The 19,362-nt window shown below is 41.5% G+C and overlaps 1 protein-coding gene across 3 annotated transcripts in view; it reads right to left on the minus strand.

Annotated features, from left to right (window-relative positions):
• The window catches only part of CDK14 (cyclin dependent kinase 14), a 673,238-nt gene that overhangs the window by 449,717 nt on the left and 204,159 nt on the right, over positions 1 to 19,362 (minus strand). For all 3 annotated transcript variants that reach the window (XM_013963116.2, XM_018047444.1, XM_018047443.1), the window contains one exon: positions 3,955 to 4,034. In XM_013963116.2, the coding sequence (XP_013818570.2) occupies positions 3,955 to 4,034 (80 nt within the window). The remainder of the gene's footprint in view (positions 1 to 3,954; positions 4,035 to 19,362) is intronic.

Here is a 19,362-nt window from a genome sequence, read left to right on the forward strand (position 1 = left end):
AAGCCAGGCTTCAGCAGTATGTGAACCCTGAACTTCCAGATGTTCAAGCTGGATTTAGAAAAGGCAGAGGAACCAGAGATCAAATTGCCAACATCTGCTGGATCATAGAAAAAGCAAGAGAGTTCCAGAAAAACATCTATTTCTGCTTTATTGACTATGCCGAAGCCTTTGACTGTGTGGGTCACAATAAACTGCGGAAAATTCTTCAAGAGATGGTCATTCCAGACCACCTGACCTGCCTCCTAGGAATCCTGTACGTAGGACAGTAAGCAGCAGTTAGAACTGGACATGGAACAACAGAGTGATTCCAAATAGGAAAAGGAGCACGTCAAGGCTGTATATTGTCACCCTGCTTATTTAACTTACATGCAGAGTACATCATAAGAAATGCTGAGTTGGAAGAAGCACAAGCTGGAATCAAGATTGCCAGGAGATATATCAATAACCTCAGAGATGCAGATGACACCACCCTTATGGCAGAAAGTGAAGAAGAACTAAAGAGCCTCTAGATGAAAGTGAAAGAGGAGAGTGAAAAAGTTGGCTTAAAGCTCAACATTCAGAAAACGAAGATCATGGCATCTGGTCCCATCACTTCATGGCAAATAGATGGGGAAACAGTGGAAACAGTGGCTGACTTTATTTTTTTGGGCTCCAAAATCACTGCAGATGGTGACTGCAGCCATGAAATTAAAAGATGCTTACTCTTTTGAAGGAAAGTTATGACCAACCTAGACAGCATATTCAAAAGCAGAGACATTACTTTGTCAATAAAGGTCCATCTAGTCCAGGCTATGGTTTTTCCTGTGGTCATGTATGGATGTGAGAGTTGAACTGTGAAGAAAGCTATGTGCCAAAGAATTGAAGCTTTTGAACTGTGGTCTTGGATAAGACTCTTGAGAGTCCCTGGGACTGCAAGGAGATCCAACTAGTTTATCCTAAAGGAGATCAGTCCTGGGTGTTCATTCGTAGGACTGATTTTGAAGCTGCAACTCCAATACTTTGGCCACCTGATGCTAAGAGCTGACTCATTGGAAAAGACCCTGATGTTAGGAAAGATTGAAGGCAGGAGGAGAAGGGAATGACAGAGGATGGCATCACTGACTCAATACACATGGGTTTGGGTGGACTCCAGGAGTTGGTGATGGACAGGGAAGCCTGGCGTGCTGCGGTTCATGGGGTTGTGGAGAATCGGACCCGACTGAGCGACTGAACTGAACTGACCAGGCAATCAGAAGCTATTTCTTCCTCTGGCACCATTTTTATTTAAACTCATTCAAGCTCAAAACCATTGATATTTCCCTGTCAAATCATCTATAACCAATCATTCACCTAGATCTGACCTTTCTTCCTCTACAACATAACTGTTTGTCCCTGCTTTCTAATAAACCTGAGTTCTCATAATTTCAAATCTACACTGCTTTGAATGACTGACTTATCCACTTCCAGTTTCCTCCTTCTCTAATCTATATCATATCCTAATACCAGATTTATCCTCCTAATAGACTCAGCTCACAAGTTTTCAGAGGCCCTCTAAGCCACAAAACAGGTCCCAACTACAGTACCATCATTCTACAATACAACTGCAGCTCAGGGCCAGCTTCTAAGCTTATCTCAAGGTATACCAGGTGCCCAAAGGCCTTGCCTCATATGCAGCCAGTATGAACAGACAGATCATCATTAATATGACCCTACTTCTTGTTTCTTCTCTCGAGCTTCCCATTGGTGGACCAAACTGTCAAAACTGCATCTTCTGATAACACTAGGAACTTCCTCTTAACCTTGAATCTAGGCAGACATCAGCAGGGTTAAGCTGGTTAATTCCAGCACATGCCCCACATGCTAAGGAGCATGCCTGCTGCCCAGAATCACTCCCCTCGTGCTTCTCTCGTCGCCCAGCAACTCTTTGGCACTCTCCTACTTCCTAATATTCAGAGTCTACCATAATTAAACTTCACAGGTCAATTGGAACCCACTGCGCCCTACCTCAGCCCGTGGTTTCCAGTTCCATCAGACTGAACACAAGTAGTTTATTCCTGGAATAAATCTCACCTGACAGTGATATATTATCATGTTTACATATTACTGGATTCAAGAGGAAATGCCAGATACACAGAAGGATATGTGAGAATGGAAACAAAGACAGGATCTTAGCTAAAGAGAGGTATGTGCAGGTCATCACATTATGGTTGCTATTTAACTCATGAAGTGAATAAAATCACATGGGAAAGAGTGCTGATTAGAGAAAAGAAGGTCCCCTCCCTATTTAAAACTCTGTAACACTCAGACAAGGAGACAACACAAGACAAAGAGAAACAGTTACCTACTTGGAAAATCTGATCTCATTCGAGAGAATGTTTTAACCACATACAACCTGATAAAAGGTTGCAGAAAGTAAGCCAGGTGTCTACTGAATGTGACAATAAGGAGTTCACTGATTAATCCTCCAATATTTCCAGCTAAACAGGAATGACAGAAACCAAACCGAAGAGAGATGAAAAGGAGAATGAACGGTGAGAAAGCGGAAATAGGAAGTAGATTTCTTCGGAGCTCCCTGGTGGCCCAGTGGTGAGGATACTGGGCTTTCACTGCTGTGGCCCAGGTTCAATCCCTGGTCAGGGAAACAAATCAGACCAGTGACACACTACATTTAGTTCATCAATATCTTAATAATACTATTGAAGTAAATCATTATTATTTATCTTATTGTGGATCAGCAGACAAGTAGTCATAGTTCCTGCAAAGCCAAAATAAACCAAAGTCTTATTTCAAGTGTATTTGTACTTTAAAAACATGCAGTAGAAGTAAACATTCTGAAAGTGAACTGAAAAGATCCCACTAATAAAAGGTGATTTATTCCCTCAAAGTAGAAAACTATGCAGGAAGGTATAAAGCAAAAATAGAGCAATTTTATTTTATAAAAGATTATATGTGACGAATAACTGTTTAAAAGACTTTTTAGGACTTCCCTGGTGGTCTAATGTTTAAGAATCCACCTTGCAATGCAAGGCACGTGGGTTTGATCCCTCGTCCTGGAAGCTCCCATATGCCATGAGGCAACAAAGCCTGCGGGCCACAACTACTGAGCCTGCACGTGGCAAACAGAGAATAACTCCTGCTAGCCCAAGCTAGAGAAAGCTAGCGCACAGCAACACAGACCCAGTGCAGCCAAAAGTAAATACTTTCTTAATCTAAAAACACAAGAATGCTTTCTAGAAAAATGACAGTGGAGCAAAATATTCCAACATAATGTTGATACATAAAGAACAGCTATAAATCAATAAGAAAAAGCCAATAGAAAATAAAGAATAGGGAAAAAGAAATCAAGAAAGATGAAGTACAAAAGACTAATAAGATAGCATTCAGTTCAGTCACTCAGTCGTGTCGGACTCTTTGCGACCCCGTGAATCGCAGCACGCCAGGCCTCCCTGTCCATCACCAACTCCCGGAGTTCACTCAGACTCACATCCATCGAGTCAGTGATGCCATCCAGCCATCTCATCCTCTGCCATCCCCTTCTCCTCCTGCCCCAGTCCCTCCCAGCATCAGGGTCTTTTCCAACGAGTCAGCTCTTCGCATGAGGTGGCCAAAGTACTTTCCCCCATTTTTAAGAAGTGTCCTTAAAAGTCATGAGTATAGAGTAATTTTAGATTAACACGTGCCTTAAGAACTCTGCAAACAAAATCAGATGTATAAAATCCCTCAGCCAGCTAGTTATAGTCTCACCATCAGCACATACTTTTTTCCCCCCACAGCTGAGTACTCAGCAGGACAGTTTTATTTAACATGACTTGATATGATTGTATAGAGGTGCTGATTTTCAACTTCAGTTTTCACATTCCAATTAGAAACATGACCATATAATTTAAAAACAGCATATTCAGAGGTGTATAATATTTAAACAGTTATGGGCATCACACAAACACACAAGCAAGGATAGCAAGCGAAAATGCCTACCTTCCCTGATGGCTGTAAAAGGCGTACCTTCCTCTTCCTGCAGCCTGATCACCTTCAGGGCTACCAGCTTTCCATTCACCCTGGAGAAACGGAGAAACAAAAAAGAGAAGAAATCCATGAAAATATGTTCTTGTTACGGTTCTAATTGGGCTTCCCAGGTGGCATTAGTGGTAAAGAACCCACCTGCCAATGCAGGAGACGTAAAAGACACTGGGTTGGCAAGATCCCCTGGAGAAGGGCATGGCAACCTATCCAGTATTCTTGCCTGGAGAATCCCATGGACAGAGGAGCCTGGCAGGCTACAGTCCATGGGGTCGCAGAGTCAGAAACGACTGAAGGGACTTAGTACACACTGTTCTAATCGTCTTCATTACAATTTGTATTTTATGGATTTGCACTAAAAATGTCAGTGACTCAATGATGCCACCACCACAAGATTAACTTCAGTAAGGCTGGGAACCCTATATCATCATCATAAATATTCACACTTCAAATATCCACATTTTAAATATTCACACTTGCATAGTCCAAGATTTAACTCAGGTTTTCTGTGATTCACTCAATGTTCCTTCCAACATGAAGCTAGTGCTTAATTAAAAAAAAAAAAAACTGCGTTTGATCAATTATTCAGATTAATTAAAAATCAAGTACTCAGAATAACACTCTCCCTTTGTTTCTCCAGTAGCTCCTTTGTTTCTTAGGATCAAATGTCTTTAGGGCTTCCCAGGTGGCTGAGTGGTAGAGAATCTGCCTGCCAAGCCGGAGACCACAGGTTAGGTCGGGAAGATCCCCTGGAGAAGGAAATGGCAACCCACTTCAGTATTCTTATCTAGGAAATTCCATGGACAGAAGAGCCCTGCAGGCCACAGTCCATGGGGTCACAAAGAGTCGGACACGACTCAGCGACTGAACAGCAACGACTTCATTTCCAGTCTTAAGCTGAGGTCATTCAGTCCCCAAAGACAGGAAAGTGGCCCTGGCTTCTTTCTCCCCCCGCTCTTCTTTCTCTGTCTCTTTCTCTCGATCAATACCACCCATTCCTCCCTGTTTTGCCATTTTCTTAAACCAGAGTCTCCTAAAGTTGCATTTAGTCTGATGATGTTTTATAATGCAGTATATCATCACAATAAAAGTTAAGAATATTTTACTATTACAAAATTACACAAGACCCATACAAAACATACGGTTCGTCTAAACACATTCTATGTGTATCAGCTCTAATTAAAAGTAAGATTACAGTAGGCAAGTAACTTTCTATACAGTCAATTCTGTTAATAAAATAAAGACATGATTATTTATACTGGTCTTCCAGCTGAATATTCTCCTTCTACTTTGACCAGGCTTACCAACATACTTCATACCAATATACTTAAATAAAATAAGTAAAATAACCACATATTAAAAATGGAAAAGCTACAAGCAAGCTGTAATGAAAAGTAAATCTCCCTGCCATAGCCAGCTCCCCCCCCTGAGGTCACCACTTAACTCAGGTAACTTAGCTTGATATGACTTAACACACACATATATAAATGGTAATATGCCATACAGGGTACAGTGTATATTATTTTTATCTCTCAATATATCTGGGTGACTTCCTCATAAACTCATAGAAATTGTCTCGTTTTTAAAAAACCACAGGGTGTTCCTTTGTCCAAGTGTAGATGCTTAACTTAATCCCAAACCGCTGCTGCTGCTGCTAAATCACTTCAGTCGTGTCCGACTCTGTGTGACCCCATAGATGGCAGCCCACCAGGCTCCCCCGTCCCTGGGATTCTCCAGGCAAGAACACTGGAGTGGGTTGCCATTTCCTTCTCCAATGCATGAAAGTGAAAAGTGAAAGTGAAGTCGCTCAGTTGTGTCCGACTCTTCGCGACCCCATGGACTGCAGCCCACCAGGCTCCTCCATCTGTAGGATTTTCCAGGCAAGAGTACAGGAGTGGGGTGCCATTGCCTTCTCCATCAAGCTTTTTAGTGGAACATTAAGAAATTATCCTGTACACAGGTTGTACCAATTTTTACTACCTATAGAAATAGGAGCTTGGGTTCCCCCTTTACTGATAGATCCTAGGTTGTCGACCACTGATTTGGCCAACTTGATGGAGGAAAAGCAGTTCTCACTGTAGTCTAAATTGCAACCAAAAGTCTTTAAAGGTTATGGAATCAACAGAGAGCCCATGCATCCCAGAGAATCCAGTGCCCGAGTCTGAAATAATCTGAAAGTCTCTTTTTTGTAAACTGCATCCAACTGGTCTATTTTTGATGGGGAAAAAAAAAAAATATCCTGCCACAGACACAGAATTTGAAAGGTCACGGATTTATCACAGCCCAGCCATCCTAATGGCATCCCTCATCGAACTGATTGTTCAAATAGGTTACAGTAATCAAAGGACATCTGATTATAAGGCTCTGCAATGTGCCGTCTCCTCTGGGTTAGGGGGCTGGTTTATTTTCCCCTGTGTTTCAGCGGGAAGGACAGGCCTGGCACTGTTCTGCTCTCCTCTCCCGAGTATGTCACCTTGACGTCTTTCTAATCCTGATTATGCTCTAGGTACCCAGGTACAAGAAAAATATTAATATTCATGCAGGGTTCAACGGGAGACTGACTGTACCTTGCCCTCTCCACTTTGCTCTTTACAGCTGAGGGAGGCCTCCAGCCGGGCTTGAGGCTGGGATGCAGTCAGTATTGACATCTGCACAGATTTTCTCAGCCCAGCTGAGCTCATCACTGGCTCCCTAAGGAGGTGGGAACTGAGGCCAAGAACTGCTTGGAATTCTCCCTTCATTTACAGATAGTCTCCCAACACCCATAACACACACACACACACAACCTTCTTCCCACAAAGCTTTTCCATCTCCCTTGAGATCGCTGGCTTACACAAACTGAATTCTGGAATATAGGGAATTTATGGTTTTGTAAGGTTAAACGCTTAAAACAGACTCAGACCATGAAGCTATGATTCCCCTGTGATACACTGAAAGGCGATGAGCCTTTAGCTGAACCAGCCTTGATACTTTAAATGCAACCAGAGAAAGAACACCTTTGAGCAACCTCATAGACTATGTGCATCACTTTTGAGGTGAAATAAACCTTGAACATATTTACTATGATAAACTGCCTAAAAGAACAAGATCCAGGTTAATGGAATTCTGATTCTGAAGCTTAATGCTCCAAGAGGTAAACCTCCAACTATCAATTTCTTATAGTTATGATAATCACAGGAGTTAAAGACACTGAGATTTTATGTGAAACTAAAAACTTTAAATTTATACTAGACTATCAGATTTAGGAGCAAAGGAACTTTCTTCTGTTTTGTTAACTGCTACATGCCCAATGCCTAAAACCATCAGACATACAGAATACTCTCAAAATACTTGATTGAGTGAATATTAATAATGTTAATATACTAACATTTCTTTCATTACTTTTGTAAGATAATTTAAGAATAAAATATAAAAATTATTGCTTTCAAAGATTTCAGAAATATCACATTTTTTAAAAGATTTCAGTATCTTCTTTCACATTTAATGTTTTTAACAGTAGGTCCTTGTTGGTCATCTATTTGGCATGTTCCTGTCAATTGCAAAACTCTCAATGTTCGAGTTTAAATATTTATTTTTGGACTTCCCTGGAGGTCCATCAGTGAAGATTCCACACTTCCATTGCAGGGGCCGTGGGTTCAATCCTTGGTTGGGGAACTAAGATCCCACGTGCTAGAGAGTTCAGCCAAACAAATTAATAAATATTTTCTTTTTCAAATTAAAGGTGTAGTCTCTTTGTTTTTGATAATGCATGCAGATATATACAATTTTCATTTCCTTAAGGTTTTAGAATTTATAGAATGCTTTGTTAATTAACCTTTTTCACCCAACAGACCTGTTTCAAACCCCTCACTATCTTCAATAATCTGAGCTCAGACCGTTAATCACTTTCTCCCTCTTTTTCAACTGCTTAATTGGTTTCCCATTAAGAACCATATTGATCATCAAATTGTTCTTTAACCTAGGAGTCACTGTGACTCTCTGTTTTCTCAATTTTTCTCCACACATCTAGACACTCACCAACTACTGAACCCCTCAGCATAAAGTCTAGTAAAAACATTAAGTCACTGGCTCAACTTTAGGAAAAGGTATCTTTTGAAAAAATAATTACAAATATTCTAATGTTCAACCTTTGGAGCATATCTAATAATTACTTTGTGTGGTTAAACTGTTTAATTAAATATGCAAAACACATACTTCAAACATTGATTTAAGTTCTTTAGAATAATTAATTACAAAATTCAAATTGAATCAATAAATTAGAGCTGTTTACAGGAAAACATTGAAGATTCCTCTTTAACAAGTCTTATTAATTAAATCAAAGGCTAATGAATAGAAGGCAATCAAGAGTTGACTGGCAACGGAGACATTAACCCAGGTAAATAACAGTTTTAAAATGCTTTAAATTGTGTTAATACTACAACAGAACCTTCTGCTGGAGAAATTACCCGGTTCATGTCTAGCTGTTCTAAGCTATACAGGGAGCTGTTTTAATTTGGAGCTGTTTTAATTTCAGAGACTAGTTATCAGTCTCTAATTCTTCCAAGAACTGCCATTCCCAGCTTGGCCTCCCTGTGAAGCTCGCTGCATGCTCAAGGATGAGTGATTTCAAACTGGTTCTAACCACAAATCCAAATCTCTGCCAACTTCAGAAATTCTGTCCACAGATATGTGTGCCCATAAGTCTGGAAATAATAAAATTATCTTGTGTGGGTGAAGCAAGACGGATAAGTTCTGAATAAGAATGGCCTATTCATTTTTTCCACGCATGTGCTATTTTGACATTTCATGAACCCTACAAAGGCAAACTTTCCCACTCAGGGTCAATTTTCCAGGCTCAAAAGACGATGCACAAAGAGAATTTCCTAATGGACAATTCTCAAAGGAAAGCCTAAAGGTTTTCTATCAGATTAGTTACCTCAAAGCCAGTAAGATAACTTTGTAGAATGAAACAAAATAACAAACGTTATCTAGGTCATCTCTGAAAATAGTGTTCATGTGCTAACACCTAGAAGAAATTATGTCTAGAGGATATAAAGGAAATTAAAGCAATACACCTAAAAGAAATTTAATATACTCCGGCAAATTTAATACATTCTGCCTCTCTCTTCCATTATGATTCTGTCTCAAGAGAAACTGCTATGGAAAATAATACTGAGTGCGTGGAGATCCACGGCTTTTGTTTCCTTACTGCGCTGGTTTAAAGCAATAGAGGGGAATGCAGTTACTACTGAGAGAGGGACAATGGCGAGGCTGAGTACGTCAAGGACAGTATTTTGAACTGAACTTACACCTTTTGGGCAAAGTCATTAAAAATATGTCAAAGGATTTACCATCAGTGTTTCTTTCATTTGTTTCCTCTTAAGACACTGGTTGGAACGCTGATGATACTGTATCACATACACACTTCAAAAATTAAAAGCAACTAAATATTCATTCTTGCTGTCCCCACCTAAATTCAATGTTCACTCAGGTATGAAAGAGAAACCATCTCAGTACTATTTAACCTTTGATATTCAGAAATATTCTAAAAGTACATTATTTATTCTGGAAAAGTAAATTTAGAATTTCAAGGTAAGTTGTCAGTAATCCCACCTCACCCTAGTCTTTACCAAAACAATACAGAAAGAACAGGAAGAAGACTAATGTTATTTCTGCTAAATTGATTATAAAAAAAAAGACTTATTAAAGAATGGCATAATGGTTATTTATTAAGATGTGATTAACAATGCAAAAAGTCTAATCATTTAATGCAATGAGAAAAAGGGTGCGCTCAACCAACAATTGTTATGAGAGTGTACGTTTGATAAAATATTGTTAATGATGCTTCATTAAATGTACAAACTCATAATACTTTGAAACATAAAATTAGAGGAACATATATCGTTCCTGGGAGAAAAGAAAATAATTACATTTCAATAACTTAAAACTTGCATTTTTCCTAAAATAAAATCTGTCAGTAAAGGATTTGAGAATCTTAGAACTTTAAAAAGTAGCCTCAGTGGAGGGAGGGCATGGCCTGGGAATTTGGGGTTGGCAGATGCAAACTGTTACATTTAGGAGGGATAAACAAGGTCCTGCTGTACAGCACAGGGAACTGTATTCACTATCCTGTGATAAACACAATGGAAAGAACACAACAGAGAATGTCTCTATGTGTATAACGTAACCGAGAAACGAGTCAGTTTGCTGTTCAGCAGAGATTGGCACAACACTGCAAACCAACTGTACTTCAATTTATAAAAATTAATGTAAAAAACCAAAAAGAAGTCAACTCAGCGATCACTCAAGACGAAAACATTCTTACTGGGTTGGTTGTCTGTCACTCCCAGGAACAAAGCAGTCCCTCGGAAGACTTTGGTGGAACTCAAGTCCCCTAAAACACCACATTTTCCAGTTCCTCTTTATGTTCAGCCAAAGCTGGCCTCCTGTAACTTCTAGTCTCTCAGTCAAGTTCTGAGTCCACAGAGACTAGACTTAACGCTCTTCAAGACAGCCCTCCACTTAATAAAGTTTTACTACCCTGCCTCCTAGTCAACAAATACTAATTGAGAGACTGTCGATCTGTGCTGGGGATAAAGAATAAACCACCCAGACACGGTCCCTGCACTTGCGGCTCACCGAGGGGATAGATGTGAGACATGTATCTACAAAAACAGCTAATCAAAGGCGGGGGCAGGAGATGCTCACTTGTCAAAAACGGGACAACTTAAGCATCACTAAGCGAATACCTGTGATTGAAAGGTATTAAATGTGTTTAAATCAGTAATTTTACAATGAGATATTATTTACTTATAAATTCTATCTTTTTAAGATTTTTTTTGGATATGGATCATTTTTAAGTTTCTTTTTCTTTTTTTCAATTTATTTTTCACTGGAAGATAACTGCTTTAAAATGTTGTGTTACTTTCTGCCATACAACAAGGTAATCAGCCATAAGCATACATATATCCCCACCTTTTGAACCTCCCTCCCAACCCCTATCCCCAATCCCCCGAACCCACCCCTAACCCAACCCTAACCCACCCCTAACCCATCGCGAACTCACCATCACAGAGCACTCAGCTGAGCTCACTATGCTATTCGGCAGCTTCTGATGCGGACCATTTTTAAAGTCTTTATTGAATTTGTTACACTACTGCTTCTGCTGTTTATGTTCCAGTTTTTTGGCCATGAGAAAATGTAGGATCTTACCTCCCTCACCAGGAATCAAACCTGCACTCCCTACATTGGAAGGTGAAGTCTTAACCACCAGACTACCAGGGACGTCCCCTATAATGAGACTTTAAGAGAAACTCATGAGCTACATTTGTAGAGTACTATGGATCCCACTCATTAGTTTAAAAACTGTTAAAAGAGAATACGCCAAGCATTTACTTCCCTTTTCATATACCTTCCTATACACTAAGTGTTGCTAAGTTAATCAAAGGTGTTTGTTTAGCAGCTGTTTAGTTGCTAAGTTGCTTTGACTCTTCTTTGGCATGCAAGCATGCCATACACACCATACTCAGTGTGATCAGACAGCTGATATGCGAAATTTCTCTGTAGAGATGCATTGTGTGAAAAATGAAGAGGGAATGACAAAATTCGAATATCGCCGTTAACAGCTGCTGAAATCACAAAAAAAAAAGGCTACCAGATATTAAGTGCCTCCTGATGGGAGCGCTCATGCACCTCAATGGAATCAATTCAATCTGAATGTGACCAAGTATACTCTAATCCCTTATTTTAAGGAGACAAAGTAACACTTTATTGAACAAACAACACCATTTCTTATTGGGCTACAGTGAGAAAAATCTAGACTATAGGAAACTATAGGGAAAGGAACCTGTTTCTTCAACAAATAAATTACAAGAAAAAAAAGGTGGGGGAAAGCCCACAACGTAAAAGAGAGAGATATCAACTAACTGCATTGAATTGCAATGTCATCTTGATTCCAACAAAGCTAATTTTAACACTGACTATATATTTGATGATTTTAAAAATTGCTAAAATTTTTATGTTTGATAATGGTATTGTGATTAGGCGCTTATCTTAAAACAAGGTTCTTATCTTTCAAAGAGAAAATATACAATGATGTTTAGGGTTTGTTTCAAAATAACTGGGAGGAATGAAGACAGATGAAACACATAGGCTGTCAAGGATGGCATCATGGGGAGTTATGAAAACTCCAGTCTCTTCTAGTTTTCCATAATATGTTGTTTAAAAACTAAAAAACACACCCCATACAAATGGAGGTAAATGCCATGAAGGAAATCACAGCATGCCACAAAAAGACAAAGAACCTATTGTACCAGAAATACAAATGAGCTTACTCGCAGAACGCTGCTGCTGCTGAGTCGCTTCAGTCGTGTCCGACTCTGTGTGACCCCATAGATGGCAGCCCACCAGGCTCCCCTGTCCCTGGGATTCTCCAGGCAAGAACACTGGAGTGGGTTGCCATTGCCTTCTCCAATGCATGAAAGGGAAAAGTGAAAGGGAATTAGCTCAGTTGTGTCCGACTCTGTGTGACCCCATAGACGGCAGCCCACCAGGCTCCCCCGTCCCTGGGATTCTCCAGGCAAGAACACTGGAGTGGGTTGCCATTTCCTTCTCCAATGCCTGCAAGTGAAAAGTGAAAGGGAAGTCGCTCAGTCGTGTCCGACTCTGCGCGACCCCAGGGACTGCAGCCCACCAGGCTCCCCCGTCCATGGGATTTTCCAGGCAAGAGTACTGGAGTGGGTTGCCACTGCCTTCTCCTACTTGCAGAATAGACTAGCAGAAAACAAACCTATGGTTCCAAAAGGAAAAAGTAGGGGAGGGATAAATTAGGAATTGGGATTAACAGATACAAACTGCTATAAATAAAATAGATAAGCAATAAAGACCTATTGTACAGCACAGAGAACTATATTCACTATCTTCTAACAACCTAAAACGGGAAAAGAATCTAAAAAAGGATATATACATATGTATACCTGAATCACTTTGTATACCTAAAACACTGTAAATTGACTGTACCTCAGTTTTTCTTTTAAAAAATAACCTATTTTAGACAGTTAGAGAAGGATTTTCTGAAAGTGTGACTGACATTTGAGCTGAAACAAGAAATATAGAAGAGTAAGTGAAGAATATTCCAGGCAGATGGGACAACCTGTACAAAAGCCCAGAGGCAGAGAACACAATGCATTAAACAAAAATATAAGAAAGAGTGGCTGAGGCTTGTTGTCACTGGTGGGTACGGTGCGTGAATGGGGGAACGTGGAGAGGAGGACAGGAGAGCTCGATCACAGCGGTCCTTAAGAGCCACAGAAAGGCCTGATTAAAACAAACCCCACTGGGGACTCTTCAGAAAAGAGAGAGCATGATTAAATTATGTGCCTGCAGCTCCCTCACTATGGTGTGGAGAAAAGACTGAAGGAACCCAACTGAGGGAGCAGCGAGAAGGGAGGTGGGGCAGTGAGTGCAGTGATCCAGGGAAAAGATGCTCACCACCAAGAACCAGAGCACTGGCAAGAGGAAAACAGTATTCTGAAGACAGATTCAACAGGCTATAAGCATAGACTGGATTGGGTGTAGGGCAAGTGGTGAAGGATGATTCCACATGTCCTGACTTCAAAGTCTGCGTGGATAGACGTATGTGTACCGAGGCAAGGGAAACTACAGAAGAGATTTAGACAGAGATCCAAGAGTCCATTTGGGAGGAAAGCAGTCTAGAAGCGACCAAGTGCAGACATAAGGGAAACATTGGTATTTGTGAGTCTGGATCTCAGTACAAAAATCTAAGCTAGACATAAAAATGTGTGAATCGTTGGAGGAGTTCAAGGGAAGCAATAATCTCAAGACAGCCAGTTTTCTGTAAAAGCAGGAATAAAGAAAACACTAAGAAAAAGGCAGAATCAGAGAATTATGTTCTAGATCTAGATGACATGAAAAGAGTCTGAAGGGTGGGGGGAGGGACAGAGGAGGAGACGGAGTAAGAAATACAGGCGTGAGGTCTGGGAGCTGACAGCAAGGGAGCGGTATGCCACGGGTGGTGCTGTGGCAACAGATAAATAGGCAGACAGACAGACAGATTACCAAGCAGCAGATAGAAAACCGGGAAGTTATATACCACAGGTAGTGCTGAATATTCATTGGAAGGACTGATGCTGAAGCTGAAACTCCAATACTTTGACCACCTGATGCGAAGAGCTGACTCACTGCAAAAGACCCTGATGCTGGGAAAGATTGAGGGCAAGAGGAGAAGGGGACGACAGAGGATGAGATGGCTGGATGGCATCACCGACTCAATGGACATGGGTTTGGGTGGACTCCGGGAGTTGGTGATGGACAGGGAGGCCTGGCGTGCTGCAGTCCATGAGGTTGCAAAGAGTCGGACCTGACTGAGCGACTGAACTAACTGAGTGCTGTAGCAAACGGTGGTGCTGAAATGGAGCAGAACGCTATGGTCCTTGCACCCCATGTCCTCAGTCTGCCTTTTGTCTATGGAAAAACTTCAGCCAAAGGACAAATTTATAGTCAGAGAAGTGAGAAAACAGAAACAAAGGAAAACAGTCAAAGGAGAGCAAATAATAACAAGATATTCATTAAAGTCAAGGACCTTTGGTTCCTTCTCAAGGGCAATAGCTTTTCAAAGGCTTTAGTTCCTCTGAGCCACATCCTGTGAGCTGTCTTATAGATACTGAAACCTCCACCAGGCTGAAACAGTTAACTCCATGATGACCAGACTCCACCCATGACACAAGCTGCCACAATTCCGTGAAGTGGAAAAAAACAGAAGCAAGCTGACCCTAGGACTGAACCTAAAACAACCAAAGGACACTGGTTAGACCCCAGCGACCAACTTGAAGATGGCTGTCAAAGCTGCCAGAGCTGTTTCTGCATGGAGACCTTCCCTCTGTCTATAAAATCTCTGTGCACCGACTGTCAGCGAGCTGTGGGAGTGGGGGACAGTTGGCCTTTGGACCAGTTGCAGGCATCCGAAAAAAAGCAAAGTTCCTTTCTGCCAACCTGGCCTCTTCACTGGCTTTCGAGCAGTGAGCAGCCAGACCCCACACCTGCCGTGTGAGGCAGAGGCAAGTCCATCCTGGTGGCCTCTTGGAAGCAGGTGGAGAAGGGCTGGTGTCTTGGCCGTTACTCAGCGAAGCCACCGCTGCGCGCGTGAGGCAAGGCCTGGAGTGGGCTAGGGCCAGCCCAGCGGCTGCACAAGAGACCAAAGTATAGGGTCTCACCTCTGGCTCCATTTAAAAACCGACTTGTTGTTCAGCTGCTCAGTCATGTCCGACTCTTTGCGACCCCATGGACTGCAGCACACCAGGGTTCTCTGCCCTTCACCATCTCCCAGAGTTTGCTCAAACTCATGTCTGTTGAGTTGATGCCATCCAACCATCTCATCCTTCGTCACTCCCTTCTCCTCCCGCCTTCAATCCTTCCCAGCATCAGGGTCTTTTCCAATGAGTTGCCTCTGGGCATCAGGTAGCCAAAGTACTGGAGCTTCAGCTTCAGCATCAGTCCTTCCAATAAATATTCAGGGTTGATTTCCACAATGCCTGGCCCCATCCTTGATTTAACTGGTGTGGGATGGGGTTCTAGCATCCATATTTGTTAGAAACATCCTTGCTGCTTTTCTTCAGTCGCTAAGTCATGTCCAACTCTTTGTGACCCCATGGACTGCAGCCCACCAGGCTCTTCTGTCCATGGGGATTCACCAGGCAAAAATACTGGAGTGGGTTGCCATGCCCTTCTCCAGGGGATCTTCCCAACCCAAGGATTGAACCTGGGTCTCCTGCATTGCAGGCAGACTCTTTATTATCTGAGCCACCAAGGAAGCCCTTTCAGGAGTTTGATCTATCCCTAATAATATTCCAACTTGTCAGCAGCAACCAACTGCTCACACCTTTCACGTCTGCTCTAAATTCAGTCCTGGTTTTGACAAGCCCTGGCCCCCCATTGGTCTATGTGTCCTCATCTGAAGCAGAGTGGAAACACCGAACAGGATGAGGCCCAGAGCAGTACTTAAAAAAAAAATTATATATATACATACATACACACATATGTGTGTGCGCGCTATATATACTTGGCTGTGCCAAGACTTAGCTGTGGCACGTGGCATCTTTCAGTTTTAGCCATGCAAACTCTTAGTTGTGGCATATGGGATCTAGCTCCCTGACCAGGGAAGGAACCCAGCCCCCTGCATTGGGCGTGTGGAGTCTTAGCCACTGGAAGCTATCAAAGAAGTGCCCGGGGCAGTGCTCTTTGACACGACACTCTTGACATCCATCCCGTCCCCTCTGGGGGGACCTGGCTTCACTGACTGTCTTCTCCTTCTCTCTCTCTCCCCTTCTTCCTTCCCTTTCCCCTTTCAGACTCTCTAACCCAGCCCTTCCTCCCCACGGCCACTCTGTCCCAAACCACTACGCTGACCTTCTACCTCTCCCACTGGACTGTTTTGGAAAATTTGCATCTAGTACACAGTGTTCAGTGGGGAATGAATGAGGCAACCCTTTACCTTATAAAAGAAGTACTCGAAAGCCTACCACTCTTACCACCCTGTTTTAAATCTACCACCAGAAACAGCAGATTACTCAACTGTCTGTTGCTCTCTAACCTACCAATCAGAACATAATCAGAACATTTACTCATGTTGGAAAAACGAGCAGATATCCAGCATTTACAGTGTTCTAGTCCACTAGCTTAACTATCTCCTCAAAAAGAGGAATTAAAGCTATTTAGGTATGACATAATCTTTTATGAACTCCTGCTACTGCTGCTGCTGCTGCTGCTAAGTCGCTTCAGCCGTGTCCGACTCTGTGCGACCCCATAGATGGCAGCCCACCAGGCTCCCCCGTCCCTGGGATTCTCCAGGGAAGAACACTGGAGTGGGGTGCCATTTCCTTCTCTAATGCAGGAAAGTGAAAAGTTAAAGTGAAGTTGCTCAGTCGTGTCTGACTCTTCGCAACCCCATGGACTGCAGCCTACCAGGCTCCTCCATCCATGGGATTTTCCAGGCAAGAGTACTGGAGTGGGGTGCCACTGCCTTCTCCACATGAACTCCTGAAACACTATTTTTCCTTCTCTTTTGACTTACTCAGAAATCATCTGAGTGGACCATCTGCCCTAAATTTTCAGCTGGAGGAAGGGGAATGTAAAAATGCACACAAGGGTAAGGTGAACCATGTCCATCTTCTTTGTGAACATCTGGACAGCTCAAGGCTGCTACTGTCTCCCCAATTTTCCATAGATCCTCAAAGATGACTAGCAATGATGGGACCATCTCAACTCCCAATTTCTTTAAAAGTCTGTGACACAGACATCTCAGACCCTAAATCAGAATCCCTCAGAGAACCATAGTACGATCAGACTTCCTGAGACATCTGATTATTTAACTGACTCCTACGTTTGCTTTGAACTTTGGGGCTTAAAACGAACTCTTCCCAGTATTATGATGTCAGCAAAACATAGAGTAACTGCACTTATTTCTACCCCAATAGCATCTTTTGTATGTAAACATCAAACCTGAGCTTTTCCTGAATTATTAATGCTTCCTCTCCTTCCCTCATTGAGCTGGATTGTATTGTGGTTATCTTGACGTGTGTTGGCTTTTGAGAGATTTTTATCACCCGTGTTGATACGTTAACCTTCCAGAGTTTTAGAGCAAACCACTGTACACATCTCAGTATTCTTCTGGAATACCTCCAATTGCAAGGAACCATTCTGGGGCGAGCGAAAAGTTACCAGCATATAGTACCTAAGGAGATTACCAGCCAAAGTATACATAAGACAGTATCAAGCAACTTAAATGCATAATCAACAAAGGTAAGTTCTTTGTCAAAAAAAAGTAAAGCAAATTTATCAAAGACAAGGAATGAAAGAATTAACTTATCAAGAAAAGGCAAGAAGCTTGGAAACAATGCCCAGGACATCCACAGATGTAAAGGTAGTTGGTTACACTACTCCTGAAGTTACTGGAGAACTGTTTACTTGATGAGATGGGAGGGTTTCACAAGACGTAAGTCAATGTAATTTATTACGAGGAGTTTTGAGACTGAGATTTGAAGCTAACTATATTAATCAGTTCTGTAAGTTTTCATCTTTAACGTACTGCAGTTCATATCCCTAAACATACATCTATATGCACACATATCGATGAAAACTAAGAATTAGGGCAAGATGGGAAGATCAAGGAACAAAAAGAAGCAGCAGAAGGGTTTTTTCGCTTTGTTTTTTCTCTAGCCCCACTTTCAAGAACACTTGTCTTAGGAAACATATTACTGAGGTCTTTGGAAAGGTTGCATTTTACATTTCTAGAAAAATCACATTTTCTTCTTCTGAGATCAAGTTGCCACTTCAAAACGATTTTTATCTTCAGTAGCTTTTTTTTTTTTTTTTTTGCCCATAGAAAATGCTCCCAAAAAAGCAGAAAAGAAAGGGACATATTTCTTGATGATACCTATCTTGGATTACTTACTATTTCCTGGATAATTCTTACATGGCATCTCTTATATTTTTCAACGAACTCAGGGAGATAGCAAAAGACAGGGAAGCCTGGTGTGCTGCAGTTCATGGGGCAGCGGAAGAGTCAGACGTGACTTAGCAACTGAGCAATAACAATATCTTGTACTGTTAATATATCTAAAAATAAAAATAATTCACAATTTTTAGAAAGTCTAACTACAGCATCAGAATGACAATGAGTCATTCATTACATGAGCTGGGATTAAAGAAAAGACGACGAAGTCTGATGCTAACTCATAGCATTTCAAGCTTCCTAGTTCAAAGGTATGTCTAAAACATGATATTCTCATTTCTCGAGGAGAGTCATAAATGTTCCCCCTCCTCTAGGAAAGACATACATGTTCAGCATCCTAAGAGAGAGGTCAAGCTTCCGCTCTCAGGAAAAACGCATCTCCAAAGAAGTTAAATGAGATGGGCCAAAAAGCCCATCACTGATTCACCAAGAGACTCTGAGGAGTCCCCAAATACTCATTGCCAAGTAATGGTAACCACAGAGATCTTGTATTTTCCATTCAAACACAGCCTTACAAAATTAAGTGAAGTTTGGAACAGCAGGATTAAACAATTAAAGCAGCCCAGGAGAGCCATTAAGGCAGGGGTATTCAGAGTTCAGACTAGTCTCAACCCATTCTCCCATTCTAATAAAGACGTGTGTGTACACACACACACCCCTCCACACTTCCAGCTTCTGTTACAAACAAGACAGCAAGCTACTGTTTTCTTTTTTTGGTTTGGCTGTGACAGACCATGAAGAATCAACAAAGAAAATTATTATAAATACACTGCAACTTGGTTAAAGCAGTAGAAGACTTATATCAAGTCAAAGAGATTATGAGTGATTTTAATTTGCTCCAGTGAAAAAGTCTTACTTTC

The sequence above is a fragment of the Capra hircus genome, chromosome 4, assembly GCF_001704415.2.
Source record: "Capra hircus breed San Clemente chromosome 4, ASM170441v1, whole genome shotgun sequence".
Taxonomy (NCBI): domain Eukaryota; kingdom Metazoa; phylum Chordata; class Mammalia; order Artiodactyla; family Bovidae; genus Capra; species Capra hircus.